This window comes from Nerophis ophidion, linkage group LG08, assembly GCF_033978795.1.
Source record: "Nerophis ophidion isolate RoL-2023_Sa linkage group LG08, RoL_Noph_v1.0, whole genome shotgun sequence".
NCBI lineage: Eukaryota > Metazoa > Chordata > Actinopteri > Syngnathiformes > Syngnathidae > Nerophis > Nerophis ophidion.
This window is the reverse complement of record NC_084618.1, coordinates 55,295,314-55,311,418: the sequence shown is the minus strand read 5'-3', so window position 1 is coordinate 55,311,418 and position 16,105 is coordinate 55,295,314. Positions and strand designations below refer to the sequence as shown.

Genomic DNA, 16,105 nt, shown 5'->3' with positions numbered 1-16,105 from the left:
CATGTTTATGGCACATTTTATTTGCATAGACAAAGATGGAAGAAGTATTTTCCTGTTCCAAGAAAAACTTTATGCTGTAGTTGTTTTGGTTTCATTTTGCATAATCTCATCAGCTATTGATTTGTCAAGGAACTACATTTTAGTAAATCGTTTATTCCTGTACACCTGGTAGTAGTGGTTCAGGTTTTTTTTGTTATTGTTTTGTTTTGTTTTTTTGCTTTAATTGCCTCTTAAAAAAAACTACCCTATTCTCCATTTTAAAAATTAAAAAATACATATGATTTCATTTTTAGTTTTCTGGAAATTGTGAGGCTGGCCTTGCTGTATTCATTTACACATTCAAAGGGAGTCTGTCAGACAATGCAGTTTATTTACTTGCACAGAACTTAGTGTGTTCCTTTAATTAAAAAAAAAAAAAGCCAATCAGTGAAAGATAAATAAAGAGCCAGATAGGAAGGTACAAGGCCAAATAGTTTTAATGGAATGTTCTCAAAGTCTGAACTATGACAGCAAGTTTATCTTGCTTAAGGCCAAAACCATGACCAACAGTAAATGTTGTGACGAGTAAATTGTTTTCAAAACAAAATCTGTTTGGTATTCTGTATCCAGTAAACATATTGAGTGTTTTTACTTTAATAGATAGGGCCTAGAGCTGTTAGATCTTGAGTTTGTCTATATGTTTCAGTATAGATTATACAATCAAGGCAAGTATTCAGGTCCACTGTCTTTTAAAAGTTATAATCCCAACCTTTGTAAAACAGCACAGCAGTAGGTTTTCCACTTGATAATAAGAATATAGCAGAAAAGAACCCAAACCGTATTGCATTGTGAATGCATCATCCATAATTACTACATTTCCATGCAGAAAAAACCCCTAATTATTGTATGAATTTCGTTGAAAAAACACCTCATCTGGCTCCTCTGGATGTGGAGGAGCAGCGGCTCTACTTTGAGCTCCTCCCAAATGAAAGAGCTTCTCACCCTATCTCTAAGGAAGAGCCCCGCCACCAAACATACAAAAATTATACCCGTGATCTTGACCTTTCCGTCATAACCCAATGCTCATGAATATAGTTGAGGATTGGACCGTAGATCCAATTGAGAGATTTGCCTTTCGGCTCAGCTTCATCTTCACCACGACAGATTGATGCAGGGTCCGCATCACTGCAGACGCCGCACCGATCCGCCTGTCGATTGATTGATTGATTGATTGAATTGATTGATTGATTGAAACTTTTATTTGTAGATTGCACAGTTCAGTACATATTCCGTACAATTGACCACTAAATGGTAACACCCGAATAAGTTTTTCAACTTGTTTAAGTCGGGGTCCACGTTAATCAATTCATGGTAATCTGACGGTTCACTCTTCCCTCACTTGTGAACAAAACTCTGAGGCACTTGAACTCCTCCACTTGTGGCAAGATATCCTCCTCAACCCGGAGATGGCACTCCAGCCTTCTCCAGGCGGGGAACCATGGCTTCGGACATGGGTGTGTTGATTTTCATCCCAGTCGCTTCACACTTGGCTGTGAACCGATCTAGTGAGAGCTAAAGGTCCTGGCCAGATGAAGACATCAGGACCACATCATTTGCAAAAAGTAGAGACCTAATCCCACAGTTACCAAGCCGTAGCCCCTCAACATCCTGACTGCGCCTAGAAATTCTGTTTATAAAAGTTATCAATAGAATTGGGGACAAAGGGTAGCCCTGTCGGAGTCCAATCCTCATTGGAAACGGATCCGACTTACTGCCGGCAGTGCGGACCAAGCTCTGACACCGATCATACAGGGAGCGGACTGCGACAATCAAACCCCACTCTCTGAGCACTACCCACAAGACGTCCCAAGGGACACGGTCAAAGGCTTTCTCCAAGTCAACAAAGCAGATGTAGACTTACGACCAGAACAAAAGCCACACTGCTTCTCCTGAATCAGAGGTATGACTATCCGGCGTAGCCTCCTCTCCAGTACACCTGAATAGACCTTACTGGCAAGGCTGAGGAGTGTGACCCCACAATAGTTGTAACACACCCTCCGGTTGTCCTTCTTAAAGAGATGAACCACAACCCCGGTCTGCCAATCTAGAGGAACCGCCCTCCATGTCCAAGCAATGCTGCAGAATCTTGTCAACCAAGACAGCCCCACAGCATCCAGAGCCTTAAGGAACTCTGGGCGTATCTCATCCACCACCAGGGCCCTGCCACTGAGGAGTTTTTTAACTCCCTCGGCAACCTCAGCCCCAGAAATAGATTCCCAGAGATTCCCCAGGAACTGCTTCCTCATAGAAAGGCGTGTAGATGGACTTGAAGTCTTCGAAGTATTCCCTCCACCGATCCACAACCTCCTCAGTCGAGGTTTAGCAGCACACCATCCCCACCATACACATATACTGTGTTGACAGTGCATTGCTTCTCCCTCCTTAGGCGGCGGACGATGGTCCAGAATCGCTTTGATGTTGTCAAACTCCTCCCATGTACTACATGAGGGAAAAGACACAGGAAATATTTTAAATTAAAGGCAGTGAAACAATAATAATGATAAATAAACACCATAATATACAGTGGGGCAAAAAAAGTATTTAGTCAGCCACCGATTGTGCAAGTTCTCCCACTTAAAATGATGACAGAGGTCTGTAATTTTCCTCATAGGTACACTTCAACTGTGAGAGACAGAATGTGAAAAAAAATCCAGGAATTTACAATGTGGGAATTTTAAAGAATTTATTTGTAAATTATGGTGTAAAATAAGTATTTGGTCATTTCAAACAAGGAAGATCTCTGGCTCTCACAGACCTGTAACTTCTTCTTTAAGAAGCTCTTTCCTTCACTAGTTACCTGTATTAATTGAACCTGTTTGAACTCGTTATCTGTATAAAAGACACCTGTCCACAGCCTCAAACAGTCAGACTCCAAGCTCCACTTTGCGGCTCCGGAGCCGCATGCGGCTCTTTGGCAACTCTGATGCGGCTCAGCTTCACAATCGCCGACCCCCCAGATTGTTGCGGGGAGATTCCGAAATTCAATAACTCTCCCGGACATCACTTGGAGTGAATGCTCTCCAATTTTCACTCGGACTACAATATTAAGGGCGTGCCGTGATGATATTACTCTTAACGTCCTCTTGAACATTATCGCGCCCGCCATTCACGGAATGCTATTTGTGTCCTCTTGAACGTCATCACGCCCGCCATTCACGGAATGCTATTCGCATGCCGACCTGACACATGCATTTCGCTGCTTCTATCGGTGGTTGAGGTGGGCGGGGTTTGGTGCTCACGGGGTGTATAACATAGTCAGGAAGTCTCATGGATGCAAAGGATTCTGGGTATTTATTGTGTTGTGTTTATGTTGTGTTACTGTGAGGATTTTCTCCCGAAATGTGTTTGTCATTCTTCTTTTGTGTGGGTTCACAATGTAGCGCATATTAGTAGGAGTGTTAAAGTTGTTTATATCACAACCGTCAGTGTACTCTGTGTCACCCAGTATGCCTTCCAGTCGTGTGCGTGCATCTGCGGAAGCCTCTCACAACATGTTGCTGGACTGGCAAGCAGTTTGTACATGTTGTAGAAGGTGTTTAAGGCAATGACTTCATAGCATGCCCTTATTCTTGTCATCTGGGTGACCACCAGCAGATATTGGCGAGAATAGTTGCGGCTCCCATTGTCTTCCTCATTTTGTGAAACGGGTCGAAATGGCTCTTTGAGTGTTAGAGGTTGCCAACCCCTGATATAGAGAGTCAAGTGTTTTCTGAGATGTTACTTGGTGAAATTAGTTTGAGAACCACTGCTCTACAAGTGTATTTTTTAAGTCACCCAGATGACAAGAATAAGGGCATGCTATGAAGCCATTGCCTTAAACATATTCTACAACATGTACAAACTGCTTGCCAAAAGACATACAAGACCACTGATAATCTCCCTCGATCTGGGGCTCCACGCAAGATCTCATCCCGTGGGTTCTAAATGATCATGAGAACGGTGAGCAAAAATGAAATAAAAAAACACACGGAGGGTACCTGGTGAATGACATGCAGAGAGCTGGGACCAAAGTAACAAAGGTTACCATCAGTAACACACTACGCCGACGGGGAATCAAATCCTGCAGTGCCAGACGTGTCCCCCTGCTTAAGCCAGTACATGTCCAAGCCCGTCTTAAGTTTCCCAGAGAGCACATGGATGATAGAGCAGAGGATTGGGAGAATGTCATGTGGTCAGATGAAACCCAAATAGAACTTTTTGGTATGAACTCAACTCGTCGTGTTTGGAGGAAGAAGAATACTGAGTTGCATCCCAAGAACACCATACCTACAGTGAAGCATGGGGGTGGAAACATCATGCTTTGGGGCTGTTTTTCTGCTAAGGGAACAGGACGACTGATCCGTGTTAAGGAAAGAATGAATGGCGCCATGTATCGTGAGATTTTGAGCCTAAACCTCCTTCCATCAGTGAGAGCTTTGAAGATGAAATGTGGCTGGGTCTTTCAGAATGACAATGATCCCAAACACACCGCCCAGGCAATGAAGGAGTTGCTCCATAAGAAGCATTTGAAAGTCCTGGAGTGGCATAGTCGGTCTCCAGACCTCAACCCCATAGAAAATCTGTAGAGGGAGTAGAAAGTCTGTGTTGCTCGGCGACAGCCCCAAAACATCACTGGTCTCGAGAAGATCTGCATAGAGGAATGGGCCAAAATACCAGCTACTGTGTGTGCAAACCTGGTAAAGACCTATAGTAATCGTTTGACCTCTGTTATTGCCAACAAAGGTTATATTACAAAGTATTGAGTTGAATTTTTGTTATTGACTAAATACTTATTTTCCATAATAATTTACAAATAGGGCTTCACGGTGGCAGAGGGGTTAGTGCGTCTGCCTCACAATACGAAGTTCCTGCAGTCCTGGGTTCAAATCCAGGCTCGGGATCTTTCTGTGTGGAGTTTGCATGTTCTCCCCGTGAATGCGTGGGTTCCCTCCGGGTACTCAGGCTTCCTCCCGCTTCCAAAAACATGCACCTGGGGATAGGTTGATTGGCAACACTAAATTGGCCCTAGTGTTTGAATGTGAGTGTGAAGGTTGTCTGTCTATCTGTGTTGGCCCTGCGATGAGGTGGCGACTTGTCCAGGGTGTACCCCGCCTTCCGCCCGATTGTAGCTAAGATAGGCGCCAGCGCCCCCCGCCGCCCCAAAAGGGTAGAAAATGGATGGAATTTACAAATAAATTCTTTAAAATTCCTACAATGTGAATTCCTGGATTTTTCACATTTTGTCTCTCACAGTTGAAATGTACCTATGAGAAAAATTACAGACCTCTGTCATAATTTTAAGTGGGAGAATTTACACAATCGGTGGCTGACTAAATACTTTTTTGCCCCACTGTATACTGCAATGGCGATTTTTCAGCACAGGTTAAATTACCAGCAAGCACAGTGGCAAAAGACAATAACCTGGCCAAAGTAAAGGTACAGATAATTTCTCTCACTAAAGAGACATCAACAAACTCCATCTTTAAATAAACTGAAATATTTAAATAAATGATAAATGGGTTGTACTTGTACAGCGCTTTTCTACCTTCAAGGTACTCAAAGCGCTTTGACACTACTTCGCTAACCAGCAAGGGTGAAGTGTCTTGCTCAGGACACAACGGACGTGACGGGGTTGGTACTAGGCGGGGATTGAACCATGGACCCTCGGGTTGCGCACGGCCACTCTTCCACTGCGCCACGCCGTAAAGTGAACACATGTTCCTGACTGTGGAACAGAGTGGAACAAAAAATGTAATTCCTCCCCAATGCCTACATTTCAAGTTCTTATGAAGGTAATAATGGTAATGTAATTGAGAGTGCACATATGGAACCAAATGGCCCCAACAAGTGTCCATTACTATTAACTATCCGTCCTTTAGCTGAGGACACCCTACAACTACCTCTAGGGGTCCCCACACCCCACTCTATGTATTTATTTTAGTTTGCCTTTTATTTGGCTCACCCCTCTAATGTTTTTAATTTTCCTTGTCTACAGTAAATAAAAACCTCATCCATCTAAATCTTGACGTAAAGCAGCAGCTTTTTCGTAGCCAGCAGCCTCCCCAAGTCGCACAATGCAGTGAATGGCGGTTCTCTTTTTAAACTTTTCCAACCACCCACAGCTGCACTTTTTTGGGAGGGAATTTTGCCTATTGTTCACAATAATTATGAGAGACAAGAACACATGTCTTTTTTTTAGGATTTCAAAGATGATACAAAAAAAAAACGCTTGGAAGATGTGGCTAATGGGAATCACCATTGTTGTCTTCAAAGCCCTCTAAAACAACTTTTAAAAAAAAGCTGCTTTGGAAACGGAAATTAATTCGTGGACGAAGTCCGTCCTGGCAATGATCAAAATCACCAAAATACGGTAAATACTGTGCATATTACACATTATGTACGTTTCTGTGACTACATTATATATAGACTTGCAGTGTGTATATAAAACATTGATGGAGTGTTTTGAAGTTGTTTTAGAGGGCTTTGAAGGTTACAACGGTGAATCTCTATTAGCCGCATTTTCAAAACATTTTTTTATCATTTTGAAAAACCTAAGAAAAAGATGTGTGTGTTCTTGTCTTTCCTAATGATTGTTAACCCATCCATCCATTTTCTACCGCTTATTCCCTTTCGGGGTCGCGGGGGGCGCTGGCGCCTATCTCAGCCACAATCGGGCGGAAGGCAGGGTACACCCTGGACCAGTCGCCACCTCATCGCAGGGCTAACACAGATAGACAGACAACATTCACACCCACATTCACACACTAGGGTCAATTTAGTGTTGCCAATCAACCTATCCCCAGGTGCATGTCTTTGGAAGTGGGAGGAAGCCGGAGTACCCGGAGGGAACCCACGCATTCACGGGGAGAACATGCAAACTCCACACAGAAAGATCCCGAGCCTGGATTTGAACCCAGGACTGCAGGAACTTCGTATTGTGAGGCAGACGCACTAACCCCTCTGCCACCGTGAAGCCCATGATTGTTAACAATCTGCAAAATTAAAAAAAAGTGCAGTTCTCCTTTATTGTTTGTTTTTATCAGTCAAATTAATCTATCACAGTCTTTACATGTTTACTTACATTGCAGCCCCTGTATCACTGAAAGTATTCACAGCATTACACTTTTTAACCTGAGTAGGTTAATTACATTACGGTTTAGCTCGGTTGGTAGAGTGGCCGTGCCAGCAACTTGAGGGTTGCAGGTTCGATTCCCACTTCCGCCATCCTAGTCACTGCCGTTGTGTCCTTGGGCAAGACACTTTACCCACCTGCTCCCAGTGCCACCCACACTGGTTTGAATGTAACTTAGATATTGAGTTTCACTATGTAAAGCGCTTTGAGTCACTGGAGAAAAAGCGCTATATAAATATAATTCACTTCACTACATTAACAAACTCAGTGGCCTAGTGGTTAGAGGGTCCGCCCTGAGATCGGTAGGTTGTGAGTTCAAACCCCGGCCGAGTCATACCAAAGACTATAAAAAATGGAAGCCATTACCTCCCTGCTTGGCACTCAGCATCAATGTTGGAATTGGAGGTTAAATCACCAAAAATGATTCCCGGGCGCGGGACCGCTGCTGCCCACTGCTCCCCACTGGTCCCCACTGCACCCCTCACCTCCCAGGGGGTTAATAAGGGAATGGGTCAAATGCAGAGGACAAATTTCGCCACACCTAGTTTGTGTGTGACAATTATTGGTAGTTTAACTTTAATTAAAAAAAAAAAATTGTTATGTTTCAGCCTTATTCCAAAATTTAATGAATTAAATTTGTGTCCTCAAAATTTGATACCCCATAATGACAATGTGAAAAATTATTGTCGACAATTAGCAGGTTTATGGTTTAAAGTTGAACTTTTTTTCGAAAATGCATACAATTACAACATGATACATCACATTTATGTATATAATAAAAAATTAAAAACTTAATCACATGAAATTAAGTATTCACAGCCTTTGCTCAATACTTTGTTGATGCACCTTTGGCAACAATTACAGCTTCAAGTCATTTTAAATAAAATGCCACAAGCTTGGCACACCTATCTTTGGGCAGTTTCACCTATTCTTCTTTGCAGCACTTCTTAAGCTCAATCAGGTTGTATGGGAACTGTCAGTGTGCAGCCATTTTTAGATCTCTCTTGAGATGTTCAATTAAATTGAAGTCTCGGCTCTGCCTGGGCCACTTAAAGAGGGCTACATTTGCAGTGTTGTCCTTTAGTATCTTGGCTGTGTGTTTAGAGTCGTTGTCCCGCTGAAAGATGAACCGTCGTCTCAGTCAGAGTTCAAGAGCGCTTTAGAGCAAGTTTTCATCCAGGATGTCACTGTACATCCCTACATTCATCTTTCCCTCCATCCTGACGCGTCTCCCAGTTCTTGCTGCTGAAAAACGTTCCCACAGTGCGATGCTGTCCCCACCATGCTTGACTGTTGGGATGGTCTTGGCCTGGTAGTCTATCATTCAGTCAATCAAAATGTATTAATAAAGCCTTTAATCACAAGTGCCTCAAAGGGCTTTCTTCACAAACCTTAAAGACATCCTCGGATCTGAACACATCTGGCCAAGAAAAGACTCAACCTAATGAGAACAATGACAAACTCGGGTCCAGATGCAATGGATGCCGAGTGGTTACAATTCATAATGTGAGAGTTCAGTCCTTAAGGTAGTCATCAGGGGGATCCTCTTGCATGTAGACAAGTCACCAGTGCAGCGACGTCACCAAATGATGCATAGAGGAATGGTCCACCCCCGGTCCCGACTTGGAACAGCTCGCGAGCAATCCGTGGCCATCTGATAACCTCTCCACAAAGGGAATTGGGCACAGCAGAAAAGAGAAGCGGCAGGTCAACTGGTCTAATAAGGGGTCTATTTAAAGGCTACAGTATATAAATGAGTTTTAAGACAGGACTTAAATGCTTCTACTTAGGTAGCATCTCCCAGTGGCATTCCAGAGTACTGGAGCCCGAATAGAAAAGCTCTGAAGCCCGAATAGAAAAGCTCTGGAGCCCGCAGACTTTTTTGGATTAATAAGCCAAGACCCACTTTTATTCTTTGGCTTTTAACACTACGTGAGTTGTGTGGTCCTCTGTCCTCTGTTGTCCTATGTGTTTTTTATACACTTTGATTTTTATTTGACTGTTTTAATTGATTTTACCCTTTAAAATAGTTTTTAATCATATTTGTTTTTATATTGTTTTTATTGTTTTTATTTTTATTCATTTTTTGTTTTATTCAGTCATTGGTGGAGCATAATATTGTTTTTAACATGGCTGTGCAGCACTTTGGAAACGTTATTGTTGTTTAAATGTGCTATATAAATAAAGTGGATTGGATTGATTGAGAGTTCTTAGAGCGGAGATTTTTGGCCAGCACATATGGTACAGTACAATCAGCAAGATCGGATGAAGCTAGACCAATTAGTATTCTAGTTTTTTTTTTTTGATGAGCTGGTTTCCTCAAAACATGACACCTGGCATTTAGGCCAAAGAGTTCAATCTTTGTCTGACCAGACCAAAGAATCTTCTCATGGTCTGAGAGTCTTTCAGGTGTATTTCGGCAAACTTTTACAAAGGAATGGCTTCCGTCTTGCTATTTAAGCGCATGTAAATGCAATAAATGAGTTACAGCAAACAACAGCAATAGGATTGATTCAAGAGGACACAGAGAAACATAAAAACAGTCAAGGAGTAATAATATTTGTAAGCTTAGTGAATGTGTGTTATTTTTGTCAGGAACGAACACCCACTATGGAATCTGATTAGCACACATGGGACTGTTTTGCCTTCGGAAAAGTGTCAACAGTAAGTAACGCCAAGTTTGTAAAAGGCAGTGGAAAAGAGAAAGTATCTAAATTAATGATCGCAATTGTAGTGAAACACAGAATTATAAATCAGTTGTAAATCCTTACTGAGTATAATAAAATCATGTGTACACTTGTTGTTTACAATGTTTCTGAGCGCATACTCACATCCTAATTGTTGTATGTTGTCATCCCTATGTGTGTCTTCTGTCCAGACTGTGAATCAGTAAAACTGTGAGCTGGACATTAATCATTCGCCCCTTGTTGAGAGGTATTCTAGTCACTAGCTACTGATTGTTTGAGGTGTAGGGCTCTGTTTTACAGTGCAATGTAGCTCTAATGTGTCACCTATTTGACATAGTGGTTTACTGTACTGGTCAGTGTGTTTGAAAGTGATGCTTTATTAATGGGCAGACACCACTCTGCACTGCATCTACAGTGCTAAAAATAAAATGAAAATAAAAGCAGTGTTGTTTTGGCTAATAAAATATTGTTTTTTTTTTCTAAAACAGGGCTTAAAGTTTGTTTGTGTGTGCCTGAAAGTAACTTCACCCTGTGAGTGCAAAGGTGATCCCATGCTGAATATAGGCCCCCCCGCCCCTCATTGCCAGCTGGTCCTGCTATTTAAAACAGCGGGGAATGCATGGGGGCAATTTACAGTCAGCATTCACTTTATGTTTGTTGCGAGAATACCTTTTTTTATCAAGGCCAGGAAGCATAAGCTTTAACAGTGTGCCTGCCTTCAACGGAAATCAGCAAATACAACAATTTATCATTAAATAATTTTACAATTCAGCAGTTAGTTGCTCCTTCAGCAAAAATCAGAGATGTCAGCCAAGTTCATTATTGAGAACAGGTTTTGATTTTTCAGATGAGTGTGGTCTATGGACACTGTTTGTATGTAAGTGGCAGCCTGTAGCATTGAATGAACGGCAACAGCTGAGGAGAACTTTATCGGCAACACGCTCTGCCTTTGTGTGCGTATGTGCGTGCGCGTGTGTGCGTGCGTGTGTGTGTGTATGTGTGTTGTGCACGCCTGAGATACAGGAGGAGCTGCAAGCAGAGTCTCACTGGGCACTGCTCAGCTCATTGCTCTCTTCTTTTCCTCTGCCTTTGGCCTTTCTTCCGCTTCCTCTCGTAGCTTAACTCGTTGTCACTGTCCCCGACTCGCCCTGTGGATTTCTTTCCAAGTCCCTCTGTGGGAAAGATTCACAGAGCAGCGCCGTCGTGACTTGCCGCCCAGCTCTGCAGGGAAAGACGCTGAGACAGACCAATCGATTACAGTAATACAGAAGAAAGACGCATTGAAAAAGGAGAGGCAGCCCTCCTCCCTTTTCAGTTCGGGAGGACACTACCTTGGCTGGCTTTGGACCTCTTATCAAGCATTTGACTCACGTTCTCTCTCAGGAAAACGACAACTCATTACAGGACAACTGGGACGGTTTTGTCGCATCAAGGACGAGGAGGAGAGTGGCTTTTAAATTAGTTCAATGTTTACTACAAAGTAACTAGTTCAAATTCAATGATTATGCTGGACAGCAACCATTGCCTGTCCTTTGAACATTCCTCATTGGGCTCTCCTCCAATGGGGGATGACATGGAAAAGGCAGGAGTAAGGATGGACCATGACAGACATGTCTATCACAGCTTGAAAGAAGGTGGGGATTCCTTTGATACTTATCATCAGTGCAGGCATAAGACATCTGATATGATTTATGTTTATGCGGCTAAATGGTAAATAGTTAAATGGCTTTGCTAGAGATGACAATGAATATTCTCTGGTTATTATTAAATGGGCAACTGTAGGTTTAAATACACTATGCAATACAAGACTGCACTTCCGCGTTCAGCTCTACTTGTAAAGTAGGACTAGTTCAGTATTTTAGGACCCTTAGAAATTTTGACAAAATAAATGCAAACCCATGTTAATCAAAATGCCTTGTTGTGCCCAAAAAGTTAGAGCTTTCCAGGTTCATTAATTTTTGTGTGCTAACCTTAGCTGTTTTCTCTTTGCTGCGGCATTGCTGTATTTCAGGGTGGCTATTAAAGATGACTAGAGTATCAAGCGACTGGCAGATCCTGCATATATTGCATTCCCGATCATAACTGTGCTAAATAAGCTGCTAGTGGTCAAATTGACTGTCACTTGCAAAATGATGAGCTCTTGTATTGCACACAGCATTTGTAAATAGACCAGTTCCACAGCTATGCTAACGTTAACCTCCATTGGACAGCTGGGGGTTAACAGCACTGTGACTGTACATTACCGTAACAAGTACATTTCTACCCAATACACATTCTACGGACACAGCTAATTTATTAATCATTGACCACTTATTCACCCTGAATTTTTATTATTCAGCAGCTAAATTATTCCAAAGCCTTGATCAAACAAACACATTTCCACACAAGAAAAGCACTAGTCTTCCCTAAACAAGGTGAAAATGTTTTTTTTTGCAAATCATGCTGAAATTTTTGTATATACCGTGCATCCGGAAAGTATTCCCAGCTTTTCACATTTTTCACATTGTGTTATGTTACAGCTTTATTACAAAATTGATTAAATTAATTTCTGTCCTCAAAATTCTACACAGAATACCCCACAATGACAATGTGAAGTTGTTGCTTTTTGCAAATTTCTTAAAAATAAAAAACTAAGAAATCACATATACATAAGTATTCACAGTCTTTGCTCAATACTTTTCTGATGCAACTTTGGAAGCAATTACAGCCTTAAGTCTTTTTGAATAAGATGCCACAAGCTTAGAATGCGAATCGTTGGGCAGTTTCGCACATTTCTCTTTGCCCATTCTTCTTTGCATCACCTCTCAAGCTCTATGAGGTTGGATGGGAAGTTTCAGTGCGCAACCATTTTCTGTTCTCCACAAAGCTGTTCAAATCGGATTCAAGTCTGAGCTCTGGCTGGAAGGACATTTGCAGAGTTGTCCTGAAGCCATTCCTTTGATATATTGGCTGTTGGCTTAGAGTCGTTGTTATGCTGAAAGATGAACTCTGGAGCAGGGTTTCATCCAAAATCTATCTGTACCTTACTGCATTCATCTATCCTGACCAGTTTCCTAGTTCCTGTCACTGAAAATCACTTCCACAGCATGATTCTGCCACCACCATGCTTCATGGTAGGGATGGTGTTGGCCTTCTGATGAGTGGTGCCTGGTTATCTCCAAACATGATGCCTTGCGTTCACGCCAAAGAGTTCAATCTGTATCTAATCAGACCAGAATATTTGGTTTCTAATGGTCTGGTAGTCTCTCAGTTGCATTTTGGGAAAACCGTTACAAAGGAATGGATTTTGTTTGGCCACTATACCTTACAAGTATATATATTAGAGATGCGTGGTTTGCGGTCTCATCCGCGGAGTCCGCGGATATACCGCGGGTCGGGCAGGTGACATGACGAAAAAATAGGTTTTAATTAGATTCGGGCGGGTGGCGGTTGAACCATTAGGAAATATTTGATATACATGGTTCAGAGATTGAAATCCTTTACCATTCAAAGAGCCATTTAGGACCCGTGTCACAAAGCAAAAAGACAATAGGAGACGCGAACATTCTATAGAATGACCGCCGGCAGTCACCCATTTAATAAGAATTAGGGCATGCTATGAAGCCATTGGCTTTGGCGCCTTCTACAGCAGGTACGATCTGCTTGCCAGTCCAGCAACATGTTGTGTGCAAGGCATACTGGGTGACACAGAGTACACTAATGGTTGTGATATAAACAATTTTAACACTCTTAGTAATATGCGCCACGCTGTGAAGCCACACCAAACAAGAATGACAAACACATTTCGGGAGAACATCCTCCCAGTAACACAACATAAACGCAACACAACAAATACCCAGAATCCTTTGTATCCATGACACACCTAGACTATTTTATACACCCCACTAGCAGCAAACCCCGCCACCCCCCGTGCGTCGGTAAGGTGGGCGGGGCGCACCTTTTTATATATAAAAAGGTGCGCTTGTCTGTGAGAAAGAGAGACAGGAAAGAGAGAGAAGAGCCTGTAGTGTAATGCCCGCAGCTAAAAGCAACTGCGTGAGAACGTATACTCGAATATCACGATACAGTCATTTTCTGTATCGCACAGAGACGAACCTGCGATATATCGTGTATGTTGATGTATCGCCCAGCCCTAGTTTACATACATTTGTAAAGAACATAATATCATGGCTGTCTTGAGTTTCCAATCATTTCTACGACTCTTATTTTTTTGTGATAGAGTAATTGGAGCACATACTTGTTTGTCACAAAAACATTCATGAAGTTTGGTTCTTTTATGAATTTATAATGGGTCCATCAGAAATGTGACCAAATCTGCGGGGTCGAAAGTATACATACAGCAATGTTAATACTTGGTTACATGTCCCTTGGCAAGTTTCACTCCAATAATGCACTTTTGGTAGCCATCCACAAGCTTCTGGCAAGCTTCTGTTTGAATTTTTGACCACTCCTCTTGACAAAATTTGTGCAGTTCAGCTACATTTGTTGGTTTTCTGACATGGACTTGTTTCTTCAGCATTGTCCACACGTTTAAGTCAGGACTTTGGGAAGGCTATTCTAAAACCTTAATTTTATCAATCAATCAATCAATGAATATTTATATAGCCCTAAATCACTAGTGTCTCAAAGGGCTGCACAAACCACAACACAAACCACAACGACATTCTCAGTAGAGCCCACATAAGGGCAAGGAAAACTCACACCCAGTGGGACGTCGGTGACAATGATGACTATGAGAAACCTTGGAGAGGACTAAATAATGTAACTGATTAGTCAGTCTTTGTCTTGCTGTCTACTGCTTTTATGCAGTTTTTGTTGGGACCTAGTATCCCAGTGTTTTAACTTCTGTTTTTTTTTTTTTTTTGAATGCTTTTCTTAAATTACCCATGATGGCCCCTCCAACATGATTTGATCCTGCTGTGAGTAATCCTTAATTCCCATGAAGAATTTCAAATGTTAGTACTGACTGTGTGTACATACCCAGCAGGTCACAATTTGAAACAATGTTAAGGTTTAAGATCAGGATCTAAGTTCACACTTCACTCAATACTAAGGGTGACTAAGGGTGTATAAAGCCCTTGGAGTGAATGAATCGCTGGGCCACAGCAGTGACATGCCAAGATGAAATAGAAGTAAAGTGTGAGGTTCTCTTTCCAAGAATAAACCTCTTCCTGGGAAGTGCCAAGTGATATGGCACCCTCCCCATCCCTCCATGGTGCACTTGGGCAGCACGTGACTCAGAGTGTTTACTTTTTAGGGACAATCCATTTCTTGGCTCCTGCAGTATTGTGGAGGTATAACTAAATGTGCGTGGCTGTGTTTAGGTAGTGAATTGACTTTCCAAGGAGTGTCTCTGTGTGCTCCCTAAAGAGGTAGTGTGTACACATTTGTAAATATAACACAAATAGAATTTGGGTAACTTGTCAAGTCTCTAGAGTTAAGTAAGGACATTTTTGTGCACGGGCTCACACTAACACTATAATTCACGGAGCTTGCGGTGTTGCCGTCCAGACGCTTATCATAACAGAGAGCAAATGCAGCGCACAGAGTAGCATTGCCTGGCGAGTACCGATGATATCATTTTTTCAATGCGAAGGGACAGGTGCTGCTTGTTCTCAAACTAACAGACCCAACTAGAGGTATACTTGCAAGCATCGGTGCGATGCTCAACTTGACACATTTGCATACCCTTTCAGCGGGGACAGCTGCTATCAATGAAAAAAAACATCTCAGCTGAGTTCAACCGAGCTGTGTTGATGAAAACATTATTCATTATGATGATTATCAAATTCTCTGAACTTTAGAGGAACAAGAGGTAGGTTGTTACATCTGTTTTTCAAAAGAACAGCAGTTTTTTTTCCCAGGCCGCTGATTGTTGGGACGAACAAATGTCTGCACTGATGGCTTTTTCTGTTTTGTTTTTGAGTTGTGTGTATGATCTTCAGTGTGTGAAATAGTCAGCTGGCCTCCAAATGATCAGCAGTGAAAACAATACAACAATAATGATGCACTTTCTCTGTCCTGGACCACCTGCACATAGAGTGTTATAATATAATTGATGACTGTATACATTCAGGGATTAAGATGGCGTTGAGTACATTTTACAATCGTGTAAATACAGCACAAATGTTCAAGTGTTAAAAAAAAAACGTAAGCACTGTTTTGGTACAAATTGAAAACAATCAATTCTGTACTTTCCTTAAGAGACTGAAGAAGGAGCCAATGTCATAAGGTTAATAAACGGTGTGAATTTAAGTTTTCACCACAT

General features: G+C 42.0%; 1 protein-coding gene across 4 annotated transcripts in view; it reads left to right on the top strand.

Moving 5' to 3' along the window:
• mrtfab (myocardin related transcription factor Ab) overlaps positions 1–16,105 on the top strand; it is an 82,550-nt gene that overhangs the window by 35,013 nt on the left and 31,432 nt on the right. The window contains exon 1 of one of the 4 annotated variants that reach the window (XM_061908997.1): positions 10,867–11,471. The exons of the other annotated variants lie outside the window; for them this stretch is intronic. Within the exon in view, the coding sequence (XP_061764981.1) occupies positions 11,336–11,471 (136 nt within the window). The 5' untranslated portion in view covers positions 10,867–11,335. Of the gene's footprint in view, positions 1–10,866; positions 11,472–16,105 lie in introns of those variants that run through there. 4 annotated transcript variants of the gene reach the window in all.